The 22,211-nt window shown below is 45.1% G+C and overlaps 1 protein-coding gene across 1 annotated transcript in view; it reads right to left on the bottom strand.

The window, feature by feature from the left end:
* Nucleotides 1-20,710, bottom strand: part of WDR1 (WD repeat domain 1) — a 53,142-nt gene extending 32,432 nt beyond the window's left edge. The window contains exons 1-5 of the mRNA XM_043969843.1: nt 20,441-20,710; nt 19,656-19,777; nt 12,139-12,229; nt 6,305-6,452; nt 4,322-4,502 (exon numbers count right to left, since the gene is read on the bottom strand). Coding sequence (XP_043825778.1) covers nt 4,322-4,502; nt 6,305-6,452; nt 12,139-12,229; nt 19,656-19,777; nt 20,441-20,456 — 558 coding nt within the window. The 5' untranslated portion in view covers nt 20,457-20,710. The remainder of the gene's footprint in view (nt 1-4,321; nt 4,503-6,304; nt 6,453-12,138; nt 12,230-19,655; nt 19,778-20,440) is intronic.
* Between the last annotated feature and the right edge of the window lie 1,501 nt (nt 20,711-22,211).

The following is a 22,211-nucleotide window of genomic DNA, read 5'->3' as shown; positions in this document are numbered from 1 at the left end:
GGTCCAGCCTGTCCCAAGCAGACACATTAAACAGGGGTTTGCACAGCACTTATCTGAGGGCTGAAAGGTTTGGGTTCCTCTGATTACTGACACTGACTCCTACAGTTACATTTGGAGCCCCAGAGCCTAAATGGAGGGAAACAAAGGTCAAACTAGTCTGGACAAGGGGAACCAGGACTCCATCAGCAGAAAGACAACTATCCTAGCCAAAGGGTGCTACGTTCAGGGCCAACTATGCAACCTGAAACCAAGAATCTGTCTCTCCCTGGGGAGTGGGGCAAAAATGCTGAGGAAAACTTCTCCTTAGCTTCAGGAAGAGCTCATTTCCCCAGCTACAAGGTAGGAAAGAGACTGAATTTTTTCCTCCTTAAATGCCACTTCCTTTCCGTAGGGGGCTAGGGGAGCCTTTTCTAAAATTCCGCAAATTTACTCATTTTCACACACAGCCTACACAGTCCCTTCCCACACAACCTTTGCTGTGATTTTCAGTACAACCAATGAATGTCTGGTGAACCAATGGAAGGTTTGCAGGAGGATGGGGTTGTTCCAGAAGCCTTTTTTTTTTTTTTTAAAGCACCTGTTTACTCCAAACTCCTTTCCTTTCACAGGACCAGATTAAGAGCTAGAAGGGATCTTAGAAGCCATTTTTACAAAAGGCTGGGGGATAGGGGTGGGGTTTAAGGTCTTAACTGAGGTCACATGGCTAAATAAATGGCAGAGAAGTATTCAAAACCAGATAAACTAGGTTTTTTGGCAGGGCAATAAGGGTTAAGTGACTTGCCCAGGGTCACATAGCTAGCAAGTGTCAAGTGTCTGAGGCTGGATTTGAACTCGGGTCCTCCTGAATCCAGGGCTGGTGCTGTATCTACTGCGCCACCTAGCTGCAGCCCCCCAGTAAACATTTATTAAGCATCTACTATGTGTCAGGTACTGTGCTAACTGCTGGGGATACCAATAAAAAGGACAAATGACAGATCTTGCCCCCAGGGAGTTTATAGTTAATGATTTCCCATCTCCCAATGTTGTGGCTAAAGCGGTAATTACACAGGCATAGCTCCTGGAGAGGAATTTCCCCTACAACAGATTGGCACCACCAAGGTTATCTAGTAGTACATCTAGAAATCAAACCCAGGCCTTTTGACTCCAAATACACAAATATTCCAATGAATTTTTGATCTCACAAATGTTCCCTCCAATTCTTCTACGTCTGTCTATCCTGTAACAACTCTTGTCTTTGTTCTCTTTCCGTTCACATAAGACACCCACCCGTTATTGGAGACATTCCCCCTCTTGTCCTTTTGGGGCTAGCTGGCACAGAGAGCATGCTGGGCCTTGACTCAGGGAGACGAGGGTTCAAATCCAGTCTCAGATACTTTCTACCTCTAAGGTCCTTGGCGAGTCCCTTGACCTGTCTGCTTAACAGGGATGACAACAATAAGCAATGGGCAAGGAGTCTAGAAGGGTAGAGGTAGACCACCATCATGGATCCACTTAAGAAACAGTTTACAGGGCAGCTAGGTGGCGCAGTGGATAAAGCACCAACCCTGGATTCAGAAGGACCCGAGTTCAAATCCAGCCTCAGACACTTGACACTAGCTGTGTGACCCTGGGCAAGTCACTTGACCAGCACTGCCCCGCAAAAAAAAAAAAAAAAGAAAAGAAAAAAAAAGAAAGTTTATGATTTCCCCTGCTAGGCTGCAAGTTTCTTGAGTCAGTCAAACATTAAGTACCTAGTATGTGCCAGGCACATAATTTTTTTTTGGGGGGGGGGGTGGGTTGGGCTGCTTTTCCTGGAGTTCAGTCTGACAAGGGATGCAGAATACCCACAACTACATAAAGAAGTATACACAAGATGAACTGGAGACCACGAAGAGATGGAAAGCACCAGCACTAGGGGATACAAGGAAAAGCCTTCTGGAGATTTTCTGAGGAAAACCAGGAGGCAGAGAAGGGGAGGGAGGGTCAGCTGCCTGTCTTCTGTTGTATCTCCCCTGGATCCTAGTGTAGTGCTTAATGTTTAACAAATATGTGTTAAATGAGAGCATGTCTGAGGGGGGAGGGGCCCCAGAAGACAGCCCATCTCATTTGTGCTTGAGCAGGAATCCCTGCTAGAACATCCTGCCCGACGCTTTACCCAGCCATGACTCGCTTTACCCAGCCATGACTCGAAGACATCCAGTGATGGAAAACTCGATGGCTCCCACACAAGGAAAATGACACCTCCTATAGAGGGTCATCCTCCACTGTGGATGGCACGAAGTGGAAAACACTGGTAGAAGAATGAATGTCTGAGCTTTTTTAAACTATTGTGCAAAGGGAAGAAGAACCGGCAGACAGCCCCGAGTTCCTCTGAAAACCTATAATTTCCTTCCCTTTGTGGGTTCAGATCAGTGGACTTAATTACTATACTCAGCTGTGCTCAAAAAACAAGGAAAAAGAATCTCTCTCTACAATCCCTGCACATGTATCACAGAAGGGTGACCTTTAACAAGAGTGCTCCCAAAATAACCAGGCTTCTACATGCCAATTAACCGATAGCCACAGGAGATGCTCCACCCAAAGGCATCTGAGGGCATCTAGTCTAATGTACTCAGTTCAGGGACTTCCCTCAAAAGAATCTCATGGGCCACACAGCTTGTTAGGACTCTCCCTACCAAAGGGGAACTCACTATTTCTAAGACAACTTGATCCATTTTAGGGCAACTAGAATTAGTTCCTCCTCCCTTAAATGGAGCCAAAAATCTAAGTCCAGCATTGTATTATATACCACCCTTCTCTTGAGCAAATGACAACCTTATAAAAACACAAGAGGAGCGTGGCCCTGACATGTCAGTGTAGGGACCAAGAGCCAGAGAGCTAGAGAGTGAGGGAGCAGCTCCTGGCGTTGCACCGCTGCGCTCTTTTGCGCCTGGGCTGAGGAGCTGCTGGCGGCAGCCAGCCTGGTCAGCACACACTGCTGCAGCCCCGGGAGTTTTGTCTGCCCGACGACTCGCCTGGACTCGACCTGACCCAAAACAACTGACTACACTGTGAAGCTCAGCCATGCCTGCCATGGAAGCAGTAAGAATACTACTAGCCGGCTGCCCAAGGGGCACGGTGACTTTTTGTGTTGGAATTGTTTTAAGTGCGGCCGAGTGATGCTTTATGAAATAGGATGCAGCTCGATCTGCGCCCCCATCATGCCCAGTGGCCCCCTGGCGGGACGAGAAGCCAAGGGCCGAGGGGCCAAGGAGCTGAGGAGCCACCAGCAGCAGCCAGCCTGGCCAGCACACACTGCTGCAGCCCTAGGAGTCTGAGCAGAGGGGCCCTGGAGAGAAGGATGATGGAGGAAAGAAAACATTTTGCATCTTGACCTCTGGAGCATCCCAAATGCCGCCCCCCCCAAACTAAAAGTCCTCCTTTTTTATATAATAAATTTTTATAGAAAAATAAATAAATAAATAAAAACACATGAAGGAAGCCTCTGCATTTTCCCTCGAGGTCCCATGCTATGTAATGCAAAGAAAAATGAATCAGCACTCCATAGACCCAGGGAGAGTCCCAGCTTTCCTACTAGCATGGATGATCCTAAAAATTCACTTAACGGCTTTGGGTCTCAGTTTCCTTCTTTGTAAAAAAGGAGGTTGGCCAAATGAGCTTTGAAATCCCACTCTAATATTAGGGGGGGAAATCCTACCCTAAGTCCTATGATCTTGTAATCATCTAATATAATCTTTCATTTTTATATAGAAGCAAACAGAAGCCAGGGTGGGTGAAGGAACTTGTCTGAAGTCATACAGGTGCTAAGCAGCAGAAATGAGATTTAAACCTGGGTCTTGCTCATTCAGTGCTCTTTCTATTGTCCTTCACTGCTTTTTCCCCATTGACTTTTTTGGGGGTTTTTTGGGCAGGGCAATGAGGGTTAAGTGACTTGCCCAGGGTCGCACAGCTAGTAAGTATCAAGTGTCTGAGGTCGGATTTGAATTCAGGTCCTCCTTAATCCAGGGCCGGTGCTTTATCCAATGTGCCACCTAGCTGCCCCCCCCCTTCACTGCTTTTTAAAACATTCATTCTGGAGGGCAGCTAAGTGGTACAGTAGAGCACCAGCCTATCAGAAGGACCAGAGTTCAAATCCAACCTCAGATACTTACTAGCTTTGTGTGCCAGGGCAAGTCACTCAACCTTCATTACCTCAAAACAACAAGAAACTTACAAAACCAAAACAGTTCCTTCTATCAAATGATTTCCTCGACTTTTTCCATCCTGGTCAGGTCCCCCAAAAAGTGTTATGACGACACCCAAAGTTTAATATAACCAACCACAAAGGAAAAAGCTTACTCACGCCAATCGTGAACTTGAATTTGAAGGGTGGTCCCTCAAAGAAGGCCGCACAGTTATCATCGCTGGCTGTTGCGAGTCGGTAAGGCCTAGTCTGTTTAATATCAACACTATTGATTACTTTGTTATGTCCAGTTACCTCCCCAACGGAGGAGCCAGTATCCCAAAGAAAGACTGCTCCAAACCTTCAAAGATAAAAACACATGGTCAAAACACAGGAGAACCAGACAGATAAGAAACGTTAACACTATGTCGTAAACAGTTTTAACTTGGCCAACCTGAGCTGATCCATTTAACAGAGAGGGAAAATGCTGACCACTTTCTTTCGGCTACTCTCCAGTATCTTTGCTGAGGCCAGAAATCAATCCTTAAAACGACACTTAAATCATTTTATTTCCATCCGAAGGAACATTTGTCTCAAGACAAGGGTTTCAGGCTTTTAAAAATTCCAGATATCTATCTATCTATATCTCAATCAGACCAAACTAGAATTCAGTGAACATTTAGGCCAGCTCCCTAATTTTAAAAGCTAGAAAACCAAGGCTAAAGAGAAATGATTTTCCTAAGGTTACAGCTAAATACAGCATCAATGAAACTTGGACAGAGGTTTTGATTACCAGAAGAGGGAATAGGGTAGAAATGAGAAACAACTACAGAAAAAGGGGACTGCTATTTGTTCAAATCCATACTTTACAAAGGTCATACAAAAGGGGCTTCTCCTTTGAACAGGGAAGGCAAAAACATTCTCAGAGGCAGTACGTCGTAACGGTAAAGGGTCAGAACGTATTTGGATATGAACCCTGGTCTTGCCACCAGCTAGCCATGCTGGAAGTCATTTCCCTTCTAAGATTCAGTTCTGTCATCTGAAAGATGAAGGAGGAGGAGGATGCACATGTTTATATAGCACTTTAAGGTTTTATTCTCACAACAACCTTTAAGAAGGTGGGTGCTATTATCATCATCCCCTTTTTGCAGATGGGGAAAACTGAGGCAAGGATTGAGTGACTTGCCTTGGGTCACACAGCTATTAAGGGTCCAAAGCACGATTCTGAACCTAGAGAGGAGGACTAGGGAGTTGGGAAGACTAATCTAATCTACTATACCACTCAGAATACTACTTAGACTACCACCACAAAGGGCTTTAAGGGAGAAAGTGTCACGTATAATTATGACACAAAGTTCATACTGGAGTGCATCCAAAACCAGACTGAAATGTTAACTGGAAAATGCTGAAATAAATAAGAATACAAGACAATAGACAAAGTTAATTTGTGGTTTTCTAAGTCAGTCAACATGAGTTTGATTGAGTTTATTTGAGTTTGATGTTACTACTGTTATTGGAAGCAGGGTGGGGCAGGGACACACAGGTAACACCACACACTCCAAAGACTAGAGTTCCAGTCCTGCCTGTTTATGTGCCAGACTTAGGCCAGGTAATTCCTCTTCCTGAGCCTCAGCTGAACTTGATAATCACCAGGGTCTCCTTCTTCTCTGACATTTGATGATTCTGTGGCTTGTACTTTATAATCACTAGCCAGCAGTAATACTCTACAGATAGAACTTTGATCAATACAGAAAGTGAAAACATATCAAAAGAATAAAATACTTCACCTTCTATGGTGGCTTGCTGCTCTAGAGACACAAAGGGGAAACATGCTCACATACATAGAAGTTAATTAAATTTAAGAGACGTGGATCAAACCTGAAAAGTGGTGGGCAAAAGTCACTTTCACCGCTGAATGCAAGATTTAAAAAAATATAACAAACCAAAAAGGGATTAAATCTCTAAGCACCCTTCCAGCACTCAAGGCTACAACCCTCCAATTCTCTGAGGGCCTAGTCTTGTAAGGGACACCAATGGATCCTATAGTACTAAGTAAGTACTGACACTTAAGGATTTTTTATTTAATATTTAATAGGTCTTAAGAACAAGACCTACACACTTAAAAGAACAAGACAAGGAGGGTGCATACAACTAGTCACTCACTTCTCTCTTCCTTCTCCAACAACTGCGATCCTCTTGCTATCTTCGGTCCAGGCAACATCCTTAATCTTGCCGGCAAAAGGCTGATATTCATATTTGAGGAGATGCTCCTTCTGTGTGGTATCCCAGATTCTAAGTTTTCCAGAGACATCTGCCATGAGAAGAAATTGGGAGTTGCAGGGTAGGAAAGGAAAAATAATTATTATTTTACCAAGGATCAACTCCACAATCTGCCCCAGTCACTTAGAGGCACCCTGGAAACTAGTTCAAGACCAGTCTTCTGAGACCCATCTTTGCACAAAACAATTACACTGGACACTTTAAGGTTGAAGCCTGCCTACAGAAAAGGGATGGACCTATCTTTTGATACACAAATTCTTCGAATTAACACACTAACTCACATTTATGGCATTTGCAAAGGGCTTTACATATACGTAGTTTGGTACTTACATCAATCGTGGAAGGTAGGCAGTACAATCATTATCATCATTTTACCCGACAAAGACACAAACCCAGGGGTTACTCAGTTGGTCCATCCATGGACATTCATCACCTGTGGAAGGGTTTGGGTGCAAAATTCCCTGACCAAGTCCCACTAGCACTGAGCCATTCTGACTCAAAGGAATTAAAAAAAAAAACTATTCAGGGAGCTCGGAATAACCAGGTTTCCCTCCCTCTTTTTGAGTCATCCTTCCTAGTTTAAATCAACTGAAAAAATACAAGAAAGGGGTTATGTGATATGGCCTGTGCAGATAAGGAAAGAGCAGGAAGCAATAAAATGATTAAGTTTAATGCCATGTATCAGCCCAACTTCAGGAAAACAGTGCTTGTTAAAGTCTGCAAAAATTCCAAATCTGATCTCCTGACTTCAATGTAGGAAGCACTTGTCTCAGTATAAAGACAACATCATTGTATTCTGAAGTCAGAAAACTCAGGGGGTGAATCTCAAACTCCCCATGTAATAGCCACCCCTTCTGCTGTAAAAAAAGGGAGGGGCTTCTCTTAATCTTGTAGCATTTATTAAACAAGAGCCCAGTACTACGTGGATGGCACCAGGCATATAAAGAACAGCAAAAGACCTTGAGAAGCTCACAATCTAAGGGGGCAGGGAGGGGAGGGGGGAGATATGCAAGCAATTCTGCACAAACAAGATCTATACAGATAAAGTGGAAATACTTTCAGAGGAGAGGCTTTCTTGCAAGAGTAGACTTTAGCTGGGATTTGAAGGAGAAAGAGAATTCCAGGCACAAGGGACAGCCAATGAAAATGCAGATCTGAGAGATAAGAGAATCACCAGGGAATTCATGACAAGGAAAGCAGTAGTCCTGGATTATAGAGGAGTAAGGTGTGAGAAGACTGGAAAAGCAGGAAGGAGGGGGTTTAAAAGCCAAAAAGGCTTCTCTAGGCAGAGTCTCTTTCAGGAATTCTCCCCTGACAGTGAACTCATTGCTGGAGGTAATAGGGAACCACTGGAATTTCATTAACTGGGGAATTAGCAGATCCTAAAATCCCAGCTCCACCATTCTTCATTTTAAGGTTCCTCCCTTGAGCACCGAAATCCTGTTCTTTTCTAAAAGACTGTAAACCAAGAACAATATCAGACAATTACAATTTAGATTCTCAAGTAGGTTCTTTTGAGAGAAAGGAAAAAAAACCTGGAAAGGCATCCCATAGCCAATGTTTTACAGTGGTCCCCTCTCCAAGGGCTGCATTTTCAACCTAACAGATTGCAGATTAAGAAAAGCGAGACCCACAGGCTTCTCCTCTCTCTCTGCCAGAATCCTGTCAACAAGTATTGACTACCAATAGTCCCATCTTCACAAATTAGCATGGTTACTGGCAACAGGGGAGAGAGAGCATGTGGATTTGAGACTGCCATTTTTTCACACCATTAATGAAAGCTACATTGCACGTAAAACACCTAAAATGGTGCTTTTATTGGGGAGAATTGAAGCTTCTACCAACGTAAGCCTTTGGTCTGCACTAGGCTATGGAAGGAAAAAACTCCCACATCTTTTGTTCCTTTATTTCTTCCAAGTCAAGGCACATGATAATACCCAACAGAGATCTGCGGGCCCGAGTTCACCGTCAGGGGAGAATTGCTGGAAGAGACTCTCCCAAGAGAAGAGCACTTTAGGAAGAGGTAACAGAGTTGGAGTAATGGCCGATCGGAAGAGTGAGCTCTCTCAAGTACGTCCAAATGCCTTACCTGATTTCAGGCCAATAAGGTTTCAGCTATGGATCAACAATGACTACAGAAGAAGAAAAAAATCCCACCCAAAAGAATGACTAAACAGAGGCACAGCTAGGTGATGTAAAGCGGATGGGCACTAGCCTTGGAGTAGGGTTTCAAGGCTCTTACTAGCTGTCTGAACCTGGGCACATCACTTACTGCCATTCTCCCCCTACACCCTAAAAAAGAGCGACTATGGGGGAAAAGAAGAGAAATCCCAACTCTCTCAGTCTGAGGTTCTAAGAACCTTGCAGGGCATTGGTCAAACTCTAACTCACAACAGTGACCTGACCTCCTATACTAAGGTTCAGAGATCTGGATCTGGAAGGGACCTTGAGGTCTAATCTAACCACTTCATTTCTCTCTGTCTGTGTCTCTCTCTCTCTCTCATTCATACACACACACACACACACCACACACGTATATATGCATATATATGTATGCATATGTATATATGTGTGTGTTATGTCTATACACACCCTTTAGGAAACTAAGGTATTTTAATTCCCTGATCATGCCAAGTCAAAGAGATCAGTAGTAGGCTCAGAAAAACTAGCTTCTTATTCAAGTCCCTCATCTCAGGGACTCCAACCTCGGCTGCTCATCACTAAGGCCCCAATGGTTGAAATAGCTTCCTCCAGATCAGTTTCCTTCAAGAATGCTACAAATACTTCCTTATGTACATGCCCCATTCTGCCCTCAAGTTTAGGAAAGCTTTTCTGTATCTGACATAACTACAAGGGCTGCCAGACGGCACGATGGATAGAGTGCTGGACTTTGAGTCAGAAAGACCAAGTTCAAATCCAGTCTCAGATATTGACCATCTGTGTGACCCTGGACAAGTCATTCCACTTCAATTTGCCTCAGTTTCTTTAACTGTAAAACAGGGAATATAACAGCACTTACCTTTTAGGATTGTTTTGGGGATGAATTGAGATATTTGTAAAGGGTTTTACAAATGTTCAAGTGCTATATAACCATTAGCTATCATTAAAGGCAAAGCACCATTTAGAAGATATTGCCTGTCCCCTAGGAAAAAGATGTACACAATCAGGCGATACACAACTGTAAAGAGCTGGCTTGTCTGGCATATGGGGAGGGGAGGGCATCCTACCTTGCTCTCTGTATTAGAGAAGAGAAGAGGCTCTGTAAAGACCATGACAGTCTAGGCTATATATGTATTTTTATTTTTTAAGAAGTAACAAATTTCAAAACAAGAAGTAACAAATTTCAAGAGCTCAAGGAGTCAAAGTAAAAGCATTACCTTTGGAAACAAGACACCTATATTAAAATTCTACCTCTGATATTACCCGAGAGACCTTGGGCAAGTCCCTAACCTCTGTGGGCCTCAGTTTCTTTATCTGTAAAATGAAAAAGTGTTGGGCTACATGGTGGTAGTGGGGGGGGCGGGGGTTGGGGGGAGGTTTGCAGCCATGTAGATCTATGAATTACTTTGGGTTTCTATGCATTTTTATGGGTAAGGAGAAATCTCACCACCACAGAAAATGCCATGAAGCCCTAACTGGAGACTAATGAGTAGGGGGCAGACACAGATCCTCAGAAGACTTATGGATCTTCAGCACCCACAAAGTCGACTTCACATCATACGTTGGCGTTTGACTACACAGGCCTGGGAGGTATAATTCCTGGGGAGCTGAGTTGGCAGAAGATGAGTGCCAACAAAGGCAGCCACAAATTATCCTCACCAGGCTGTGAAAATGCATCCTTCAACAAACCAATGACAAAAGTATGTGGATGGTGATGGTACCAGGCTTAGGGTTTGAGGAAGCCCACTGTCTTCCTACTGGGCAGACCTCAAAGATGAGGACTCATCACCTGCTCACCCTGGCAAGGTTTGACATCTTACTTGCCCATCATCCAAGTGTCATAAATTAAGATTTTCCATTGTTCCCAAATACACAGCATGCCAGAACTTAGTCAAAGTTTCCCATGCCTATCTGTATTGAACCTCAGGAAGCAAGTGGTACATAAATGAAGCCTCATAAGAGTCAGAAAGGGCTAAGGAAAAAAAGCCTAAGGTCCAAATGGTTCTTTCTATTCAGCATGAGGTCAGCTGCTAAAGATACACCTAATGCCTTCTTGGAAGACCAGCTCCCAGGGCAACCTACTTTGTCAATGTTGTGCCTTCCCTGACTCCCTCATCACTCTGAGATCTGGACACGGCACTATTTATAGACTTGTGGCCCTTTCAGAGCTGTACTGATCTCCAGAGCCACACTTAATCATTACCTTTTAAGATCTAAAACTCATTTCCATCTGGAAATGGAAGTGTACTCTATGTACTGGAAAACATACATCCCTCCCTACTCTCCCCAAACAATCAGAAGAGAGGGTAGTCACTATTTATATTTACTCTCCATTGTACACATCTCTTGAAACTGCTTTTCCAATTGATTCTGCTGTCTTCTTTGAAGGCCATAAGACTTGCAGAACAAGTATCTAAAATCTCCTGCTCCCCTCTGCCTCCAACACAAGAGTTATTGACCTTTTGTGGGGCCTGGACCCCTTTGGCAGTCCAACAAAGCATATAGATTCCTTCTCAGAATAAGGTTTTTATTTTATTTATTTATTTTTGTGGGGGGAATGGGGGTTAAGTGACTTGCCCAGGGTCACACAGCTAGTAACTGTCAAGTGTCTGAGGCTACATTTGAACTCAGGTCCTTCTGAATCCTGGGCCTGTGCTTTATCCAGAACGCAAAACAAATATACAGAATTACAAAGGAAACTGTTAAAATAATTATCGAGATATTTAAAAAGAAAACAAACAAAAACAGTTAACAGGACCCTGGGAAAAGAAGCCCTACTGTAATGGATTTTGGGGGGGCAAGTCCCACTTACCCCTTTATTGGCTCACCAGTATCAGCAGGGACCCCAGGAATTGAATTTACTGCCGTGGGTGCCAGGACTACACAGTATATAAATCACTTTTTATAAGGTGTTAAATACCATGCACCCAATACTAAGGCAAAGGTTTGGGAAAAAAAGGAAAAAAAGAGAGCTGAAAACGACAAACACTTGGGAGAAGTCACAGGTACCAATCCAACTATAAAACTTAATTCAGTGCAAGGGCTGACTGCACAAGCAGCATTAGCTTGTTGTGAAAGGCCCTCTCCACATCTTTGCCTGGGAGGCAACAAGCCTAAAAAGGGGGTGAAAAAGGCACTGTGACACAAAACTAAGAGTTACTAAAAATAAAAACCAAGTCTTATGGGTCGGGAAACTAGTTCAACTATTTCACAAGAGACACACCCCCACAAAGGAGAAGAGAGAGCTGGCTCCATAGAAAAAACTGGCTTTTATCTATGGAAGGCATTCTAGATGGAGACTGTGACTGGAAACCAGCTGAAAGGTGGCAACCAGATGGCTCGGCACCCACTGAATAAGCTTTGATTCTGGTGTCTTTTCAGCTTTTCTCAACCTGCCAATTTTACCCAAACCAAAGCTAATTAGATTGGTTCTCCCACCCCTCTAATTTTCCTATACTGCCTGATACCCAAAGTCGGCAACTGTTCCTGGAATCACCATCTAATCCCCAGCCTGGGCCCCAGAGGACATGAATACACACACAAGTGGGATACCCTACCTCCAGATGCGATGTAGAATCCGCTAGGCGCATACTTGGCCACCACAACCTGATGGGCGTGTTCCGTGTAAATGTCTGCAATGGCAGGATTCTGTAGAACGGGGAACCCAAGAGAAGCTGGAGTCAGTTTACATACAATGAATGGATGAAAAGCAACTGCTCCTCTTATAATGAAAGGGTGCTATCTTAGGAGTCAAAAGACCTGGGTTCAAGTCTCAGTTGTGAGTAATTAGCTCAGTAAGAGTGAACAGGTCAATTCCGTTTCCTAGACCTTTATTTCCATTGTTAAACTAAGAGGGTTAGACTAGATTATTTAAGGTCCCTTAGTATTTACGCTTTTAAATATATCTACCCTTCCAATTGTAAAATTGGAATTATTCCTGGGATGTATCTTTTTTTTAAAATGAAAAATAAAAGGATAAAATCCAGTTTGGGGAAATTGGAAATTCAGTCTAAAAATTGCTCCTGTGAATGAGCTCCACCACTGGCAGCTCATCTATACCCAACGGGGCTGTGTGAAACACTGAGGGTCATTCCTAATAAGAGTTTGGCATCAGCACACAATAGATATGCAGCTCCTGCTTTTATTCTGGACAAAACTGGGTCAGATAGCATATGCTCAGACACTCCCAATTAAACCTAATGACTTACAGCTGAGTCAGTGGGACTAGGCGGCGTAGGGTGAATGGAGAGAGTGGTGGAGTTGGAAACCAAACCCCTCTCAGACTGTACACTGTACTCCAACTGGCCACTTCCTCAGACATGATGCTGCATCTTCTGCCTCTGTCTTTTGCTGGGCATCCCAACTTCCCTCTCGCCTCTGCCTTGATGAATCCCTAGCTTCTTTTAAAAGCTTGTTCAGCTGCATGTAACCCCCCCCCCCATCCCCAACTAAAATGTGAGACCCTCCAGGAGAGAATGTTTTCTTTTGGCTTTAGCTCCACCAATTAATTAGCAAAGTGCCTGAAACGTAGGAAATGCTTAATAAAAACTCCCTGACTTCATTTCAAGTGTTAACCACCATTCTGACCAATTATCTCTCCCCTCCCCCATAACTGCCCTTTCTTCTTAATGAAATACTTTTGTATTCACTTATCAGTCATCCCCACCAAATATAAGTCACCAGAGGGCAGGAACTTTTCACTTTTCACTGCATGCTTAGCACACTATCGAGGCCATAGTTAAAAACAACAAAAACAAAACTAAATGAAGTTCCATGAGCCCAGGCAAATGAGGAAGATAAAGTTTGTCCTGACAGGGTTATTGGGAGGTTCAAATTGGATCATGATGAAGTACTTTGTAGTCATAAATGCCCAAGAGAAACACAAGCTGCCACTTTTTGGCTAGCTCCCTAATGCCAAGCTCATTATGCCACTGTACGTCCTTACAAATGAGACTATTTCCTGTCTCCAATGTGTCACAGCATGTCAGGTTTGTCACCGAGGAGCCACATGACAATTAGAGTACATTGCGGATAACAGCCTGTTCTCAGCAAAAAGGATCTAATAATACTTTTCTTCATGCTGGGCTCTTTGCTTCTGAAATAGGTCAGAGCACTTGGTAGAAAATATTAAAGATGAAAGAGCTCAAGGAACTGTGAAGTTAATGAAATCGCCCAAGCCCAGAAGCCCAGAGAGAGCTGGCTAGCAGGGGCAAAGAGCGTTCTCCCAGGGTACAAACAGCAGGCGACCAAACAAAACCCCAGAATTTAGAGGGAGGCATTCTTTAGTTAGCTATGCCCTCCACAGCGCCACTCCTAAGCAGATAAGTCCAACTGAGGCAATATGGCAGAACTGTCACCTTCCATGTTTGCTATCATCAGGATGTGAAGGGAGATGGAGAGAGGGAGGGCTGGTTCTGATTTCACTGGTGCTCACCCCTAGCTCCTTCCACTCATGCAGGTGACCAACCTGACGACAAGTGAAGAGCGTTGCTTAGTGGCATTAAGAGGTTGCCCAGACTCACTTGACTATAGGGTCAGAAGAAAGATTTGAACCTAGGTCCTCCTGACTCTCAGGCGGGCCCCCAATCCATCAGCAGTCTCTCAGGGACAGAACACCCTGTATCTCTGCTACATTAGAAGATCTTTAGCTTTCTTCTTCAAGCCACACTCAGCCTGCTTCTTAATCTGTGCCCTCAAATCTCAAAAGTCTTTACCCTCCAGGCCCTTCTCCTGAAGGCGTTCCTCCCCAACAGTTACAAGTTAATAACACCAGGCAACCATGAAGCTCTTTACTGGTGAGTGTGGTGTCAAGGAAAGAGCACCTCACTTGGGAGTTAGGAGAGAGCTGGGTTAGACCCCCAGATCTGACATTTACTAGCCACATGATCTTTCAGCCTCAGTTTCCATAACTGTCAAAAGGGAATAATACAATCAGAATCCTAACATCAGAGAATCTGTTATTTGGCATCATGGAGAGAGCTGAGGCCGTGGAAGCGCCCAATGAGGCCAGCTCTTCCATCAGCTCACTCCCCCTCAAGTCCCCAAACAGCTGTTGTTTCTATGCAACACAGTGACCCTGCTATGGGGCCCAGGAGCGCTGCCCCTCTGAGGCAAAGGATGCAAAAGGCTGCTGCAGTCCGGCCTTGGTAAGGAACCGTTGCTGGTATTGCCAGCTCTCCTTCCCAGTTTCTCTGGGGAGGACAAGAGCCTTGCAGATAAAATGGCAGCCACCTGTTATCTCGGCCATCAGCTCACATTCCAACCAGAGTTACAGCCCTGAGCTAAAAAGGAGCCAGCCCATTACCTGCCATTAGGCAGGCTCACTTTCCCAGGCAAGACTTTGACAAAAAATCTTTGAAGCTCAGGAAGACCTATATATCTAGACAGTAACAAAATGCTGGGAGTCAGGGGGCTCCTACTTTACCAACAATTCCCACTGCTACGTGCAGGGAACAGACTTTTGCATGGAATGTTTGGGGGGGTACTACATTTTTAAGCAAGAACACGTGGGTTGATATTCTACCTCTCACTTAGATGTGACCTCAGCCAAGTCACTTCACCTCTCTGCCCCGGTGTCCTCATCTGTAAAATGGGCATACTACCTGAACGCCCTACCTCACAAGCCTACTGTGGGTGACCAGAGATCACACATGCCAAAGGTACTTTCTAAAGTTATAAAAGTCTGTATGTGACATTAACCCTCTCATCATTCCAGGCACAAGACACACCATCTCCCAATTCTGGGCATTTTCACAGGTTGTCCCCTATTCCTAGAATTCTCTTTCTCCTGGTCACTGCCTTCTGGCTTTCTTCAAGTCCCAGGTAAAAGCCCATCTCCCACTGAGAAGTCTTTCCTGATGCCTCTTAAGATTTCCTGCATGTAGCTTGTTAATACTGGCAACTAGGAAGCATAGTGGATAGAGCACTGGGCTCAGGATCAGAGACATCTTCCGAGTTCAAATCTCATCTCACACACTTAGTAGCTATGACTCTGGGGCAAGTCACTTAACCCTATATGCCTCAGTTCCTCTTCTCTTAAATGAGCTGGAAAAGGAAATGGCTAACCACTCCAGTATCTTTACCAAGAAAGCCCCACATGGAGTCACAAAGAATCAGATGTGACTGAAAAATGATTTAGCCACGTCTTGTTAGCACCCAGTCATTTGTATGTTCTCTCCCACCTGTGAGCTTCTTGAGGGTAGGGGCTGGTTTTGTTTGTTCTTTAAACTAGATCAGAAATCAGGGAGACCCTAGTTGAAATCCAGCCTAAGGCACTAGTTGTGTCTGACCCTGGACAAGTTCATTGAACTTGTTGACTTTGGTTTCTTCATTTGCAAAATGAGGGTGATGATTACATAGCACTTATCTCCCTGAGTTATAAGGAAAAAACAAGGTTTTTAAGATGGTCCATAAACCTTAAGGAGCTACATGAATGCTCTTTGTAGCCCCAGCATTTTGTATCTTGCACTCAGTAAGGCATTTAATGTTTTTATTAATTGACAAGAAGGCATTTCTTACATTACTGATCCTTGGGACAAACTTCTGTGGTTGGTACTTTAAGCATCCGCTCCATCATACAATCTCAGGGCTTGTCATTGCAATTCCAACAAGTCCCTGTCATGTTCTTTCCAAGACATGACGTTCCTACCCATCATTGACGTCTGCATCCTGTCCACAAGCAGCACTCAGTGCCCAGGCCATCTTAGATGCCTATAATAGTTTATCTGGTTTTCCCATGTCTTACAAAGTAAGCACTATTCTCCGACATGAAGGTTTTGAGAAGGTGGTAAAAACTGTGGCAAGTGCCTTGAGCTCCAACAAGGAGTGCTGTGTAAATTCAAAGCTGCCCAGGTGGCATCATCTCACATTTTTAGCTCCAGGTTAAGAGTTTCCACTGCAGGGGCGTCTCCCTGGCTGCCAATGCCAGGTTCTTAATATAGTGCTTTGACTCCCCTATTGAACAAGGATTTGGGGTGATTAAGACAGAATTTAAGAATTGAGATTAACCTGGGCTTTGGATAAACTTTCCACACCGACAGCTGGACAATTTGTCTATGAACAGATGAGGTAAGGATACTCTGGTATACAAGTGTATTTAAAATGAGACTCCACTGATAAAGGCTTTCATAGGATATTACAGCTAGAAGGGACTTTTAGCTCATCTAGTCTAATCTAGATTTTATAGGAAAGAATACCGAGGTTTGGATAAAGCTAAAAAGATTGTGGAACCCTAACCTTCTGACTAGGATGCCAATGCTTTTTCTACTGGTCCAAATTGCTTCCCCTTTCTATCATTCCTCCCACTAGAGATTAAATTCAACCTCCTTTCCCTGGTCACACAGCTAGTAAGTGTTAAGTGTCTGAGGCTGCATTTGAACTCAGGTACTCCTGACTCCAGGGCCGGTGCTCTATCCACTGCACCACCTAGCTGCCCCTGGTAGCTAAATCTTGAGGGAAACCAGACTCCAGGTGGAGAGATGAGGAGACCACACAGGAATGGAGAGCAGATAGAATCTCATGTGAGTTTGGTCTTAGTTTTAAAGCCAGACTGATTTACTCACGGTCCCCTAAATATAACATGAGAATTTCTACCTCATGAACATTTTCAGACACTTTTGTGACTTTTGGCTGGGGGGGGGTAGAGATTGGGGCAAAATATTCCTTTTACAGGGGTCATTGTAAAAATATGACTTATAGGAGAGAAGAGAAGACTTTACAGAGTCAGGAAAGCCCGAGTATGAATAGTGTCTCAGTAACTGAGACAAAAACAAATATTTATTAAGAGTTCTACTATATGCTGGGCTCTGGGGATAATGCTGGAAATAAAAACAGAAACAATCGCTACCCTCAAGGGGCTTACATTCTAATGAAGGAAGACAAGTACATATTTAAAAAAATAGAGAATAAATATGAAGTTGTTCATTGGGAGGGGAGGGGCTAAAAAAAAACAACTCCAGGAGGAGGACTTTGGGTCTTCATCTTCTCCTCTAAGAGATCTCTCTTTTCAAGATTCAAAAAAGTCCCAACTCCTCCATATCAGTTAACATCAGGCTTTACAATACACAAAGCTCAAATATACCAATGGAACACAAGTGATGTCCACTAATGATCCCTTGCTCTTAACATACAGCTAGCATGCCTCCTTTTTATAAAGGAAGCAAACCAAGGCCCTGAGCACAAGTGATTTGCCCAAAGTCACAATGCTATTAAGTAGCAGAATTTAGACTACAAATTTACTTTTCTTCCCATCATATTCACTCATCTGAGAGCACCATCATACTGGTGGCTCCCACCAATTGGTGTTTACAATTTAGGCCCTAGTCGCCAAGCAAAGGCTTTATATTTAGTTCTCAGTCTTCAGTTTCGAGAGGCAGGAAACAGGAAGATTCCCATCCAAAATGTTTAAACAAAAAATTATGGTGCTAGGCAGGGTAATTTTCTCAGCTACCTAGACACTTTGAGAAGGTATTACACCTTGCTGTGATAAATCAAATGAGATAACAGATAGGAAGGCGCTTTCAGACCTGTGAAATAGGTGGTAATAATCTCCCTCCAAGAATCCTTAGTTTTTTGTCAATGAGGGTACTCCCCAGATCAATGCATTCCTGGCAAAGGCCATAATTAAATATATGGTCTCCAAGAGTTGCTGTGGACAAAAAGATATTCATCATCTGTGATTTACCTAGTGATGAGCCTCTTAATTTTGCAAGTTTTTCCCCCTCTCATAACAGAAGTATGATTCCCACCAGCTGGGTTCTTGCTTATGTAAATTTAAGTGGTCATTAATTTAACTGGTTTATGCCGATTTAGTTAGCAAAATGCCCAATACAGGTTTATTGAATTGTCATCAACAGTTCACACTTGACCATTACAAAAGTACCACCCTCTCCAGTCTCATTTGAGCTCTCATAACCCCATGAAAAAGGTTGCTGATCTAGTGGGTAACAGAGGCCAAGAGGGGGGGCGATTTGCTTGTGCTCATTATTTAGATGCAAGGCACATCAGATCAATTAACCCCTTAAGGACCTCTCATGTGCCCAGCATGGTGCCAAGGGTTGGGGATACAGAAGTTTACGGGACTGAGAAAAAAATGGAATTGTACAGGAGAAAGAGCCTCATTTCCTCCTTGGTAAAGAAAGTCATGCTACAACTTGTCTCACTAACTTCAGAGAGAAAGGTCCTTTGTAAATTACAAAACCAACCAACAAACAAATGGTATAACAACATCAGTTATTGGCTACTATTCTCACACTCCTGGTTACTGAAGAGCATTACCTTCATACCATTTCACTCCAAGAGTCAGAGCAAGAAGCATCTTTACTAATAGCTTAGTGAGAAATAATTCATGTAGACACAGTTATATCTGCTGAGAACGGACAGCCAATTCGAGTGAATGGAAAACATTAAGGGAGTGGGAAACATTTTCAAATGCAGTTTTGGAGAAAGCCAGAGAAGAAACAATCTCCGTTATTTCAATAATTACAGAGTAATGACAATATTTCAAAAAGCCTTTCCAATTAGTTGGCCCTGTAACTGCTTTTCATCCTGGGTACAGGGTTCCTGCAGCAAGTGATTTACTTGAAATAAATTCATTAGTGTTTCTGTGCTGTGACTCATAAGGGTTCTAAGGGCGGGCCAAAGGGAACACTTCATTTCCTCCTCCAGCTCATTTTTAAGGCTCAGGGAAAATGTCCTTTTCAAAAGGAAAGAAAACACCGAAGACCACAAACACTCAATGAGGAATATGGTGCAGCGGAATCATGGAGCCAGCTAGGAGACCCCGGATCTGATTGTTACACACTGGCCTTACATAACCTCGCTGCTCCTCGGTTTCCCCAACTATAAAAACCTACAAGGTGGCCAAGATTATCTCCAAACTCCCTTTCCATGTTAAGACCTGGCTTAGGCCCCACTTGGGAGGAAGGGAGGAGAGGGGTGTGGCCACCTGCCTCACCTTCCTCTCCCTCACTACTCCACATCCCGACCGCAGGAGTCTGGGCGGGGAAAGAGGTGGACGATTAACCCAGCCGAAAGGAAAGGGGAAATCATGAGGTGGGAAAGAGGGATACTTTACATCGATGTTCCTTATGATGACGCATTTTCCGTTGGTGTAGAGAAAATTGTTGCCTTTCGGGTCTCCTCCGATGATTTTGGAAACCCCTCTTTCAACCTGTGGCAGGCTGGCAAACACTTTCTCTGCAGAGAGAGGTAGAGACGGACACATACAGACCCCGCAGCCACGTCCTAGTGGTCCAGCCGGGGATCCACGCTAGGGAGAACGGGGTGGGGGTGGGGGTGGGGACGGGCCGGGCTGGAGAGAAGAAGGTGAGCCACATCCCACGCCAGTCTCCAGTCTCCTTAGCACCTGTTGCAAGGAGCCAGGAGCATACCAGGCTCCCCATAACTCCAGAAGCAAGGGGGGGGGGCTGCCCCTCCGTTTGAAGGATGGGCAGGGGGGAGGCTCCAGGTGATTGTTCCCTATGGGTACACTTCCCGGGGGGAGGGAAAGGGACAGCAAACTGCTCTCCCAGCACACCTGGCGGCCCCAGGAGACTTCTGTACATGTAGAAAGGGAGGAAGGAGCAAGCTACAGGGAGAGGGGGGGATGCGTTTCCGCATTGCAAGCTAGAGCGACTTCCCATTCAAACCACCCCACCCCCAATCTCGGGGCAGGGCCCGGGCATTGCGCCCCCTCCTGCCCACCCCGGCTCTCCAGTCTTTTCCCCCTCCCCCCCCCACCGGGTCGGGGAAGGCTAGACGAGGTGGTCAGGCTACGAGACCTCCTGAGCTTGGGAGAAGGGGGTATCGGTAGCAGGGATGGGGAGCCCCCAGCACCCGAGGAGCACTGCCAGGACTTACTGATCTCGTAAGGCATCTTCGCCCACTTGTTACCGCGGCCGCCGGGTCCCGCCGCCCAAGCCAAGCGCCCTTGCCACCCCCAAACCGCAGAGCGCCCCGTGCACGGCAGGACACGGCTATTACTGTCGCTCCTGCTCTGAGGCCGCTCGGGTCCCGGTCTTGCAGCTCCAGCGGGTGCAGGCGGCGGCCAAGCCTTCCACAACCCGGAAGCAAGAGCCTAGCGAGCAGCCCTCGCCGAGCTTTGACCATATATAGTCAACTGCACAGCTTCGAGCCTGCGCGGACCCGGGGCCCTTCCCCCTCGCGGCCCCTCCCCCTTTCATTCCTTCCCCCTGGAAGTGACGCGACACCGCCCGCCTCCCGCGGACCCGTGAAATAGGCAAGGGGAGGGGATGGGCTCAGAATGTTCCCGGGAGGAAACTGGGAAGGCTGTAGGGCTGGAGTTTGACCGGTGGGAGGGCTAGGGGGAGGATACTGCGGCTTGTTCCTTCTCTTTTTTTCACTCTTCCTCTCACTACTGAAATCCTAAGGCGAGGTCAGAGAGGGGCACGAAAAAGAAGCCCCACGACCCTGGAGGAAGGAGACTTTGTCGGGGTGGCGTGCCCTGGACCAAGGGTGGTGCTCCGGTTGCTTAGGAGCGGGGCGTAGGGAGGAAGCTTCCCAGCCTTTTCTGGGCTTCGGCCAGTGTCGGGGCTCCCAGGTGACGAGCATCCACCTCCTTTAAGGGATTGCTGAGCTGTGAAGGACTCATAGGCTTACTTGCTCTCTTTGCTCCTGATCCTTTTTTTTCTCCCCATTTTTCTTTTCTTTTCTTTTTTTTTAATTTAAGGGGAGGAGTTTCAAGAACGCGAGGAGCTAGGGGAGTGCCTCCCAGTTGAGCGCTCCCCGTTATTTAAAGGACTGAAGAACTGATAGGTTTTCTTGCTCTTTTTTACCCCTGTTTCTCAACGCCCCACCCCACTCCCATTTGGTGGGGGGAGGGAAACTCAAGCCCCTCTTAGTCTGTGTTTAGTGGGGGGGCTCTTAGGTCACAGCTCTGATCTTTCCTCCGGCTTTTCTTTTTCTTTGCTCTCTTTTTGGTAGGGAGGGAGAGGGCTTTCCTTCAGGAAAAGGGGGAGGGGAATTTCCCCTAAAATTGAAGTAGTCATTACATAAAGTGAAGTACGTCTGTTTGGCGGCCTGTCGGCAAGACTTATAGGGTTTGTGGAAAGAGTAGAATAGGCCGAGAGGAAAAAGAGGACAATTTGATGTACCTGTTTAATTAGACGTGCCAGGCCCTTTCCCTGGGTAGTGGAAGGGGTTGGGGTGGGATGAAGTGTAATGGGTGATGACTTAAATGTAGTATTTCCTATGTTAGGCAAGACGCTAAAGCTGGGGATGCAGATAGGACCACATAGGAGCTTACTTATTATTCCAATTTACAGTTAAATCTTGGGTTCTTTTAGTCTGGGATCCCATGGATAAACTTCATATTGACCTTATGTTTGAATGGGAAGAAGCTACAGTTTGATTTTGTGCTAACCTCCAACTGCAGTTGAGCATTTCATAAAATTACTTAAAAATGGGAGTTTGGGAAGGGGTGGTGTTTGTAGGCTTCACTGAAGTGCTCACGGGCCCTTTTTTTGTGGGGGGGAGGCGTAGTTTAAGAATAAAAAGCATATTTTGTGAGTGAAAGGGAAATAGCTCACAACAGAGGGGGAACGTCAGGAGAAAATGCCTTGTATAGCAGTTATACCACTTGAGGATTGGTCTGACCTTGAAATAGGTTGGA

This window comes from Dromiciops gliroides, chromosome 6 (genome assembly GCF_019393635.1).
Source record: "Dromiciops gliroides isolate mDroGli1 chromosome 6, mDroGli1.pri, whole genome shotgun sequence".
Classification (NCBI taxonomy): domain Eukaryota; kingdom Metazoa; phylum Chordata; class Mammalia; order Microbiotheria; family Microbiotheriidae; genus Dromiciops; species Dromiciops gliroides.
This window is presented reverse-complemented; position numbering and strand designations above follow the sequence as displayed.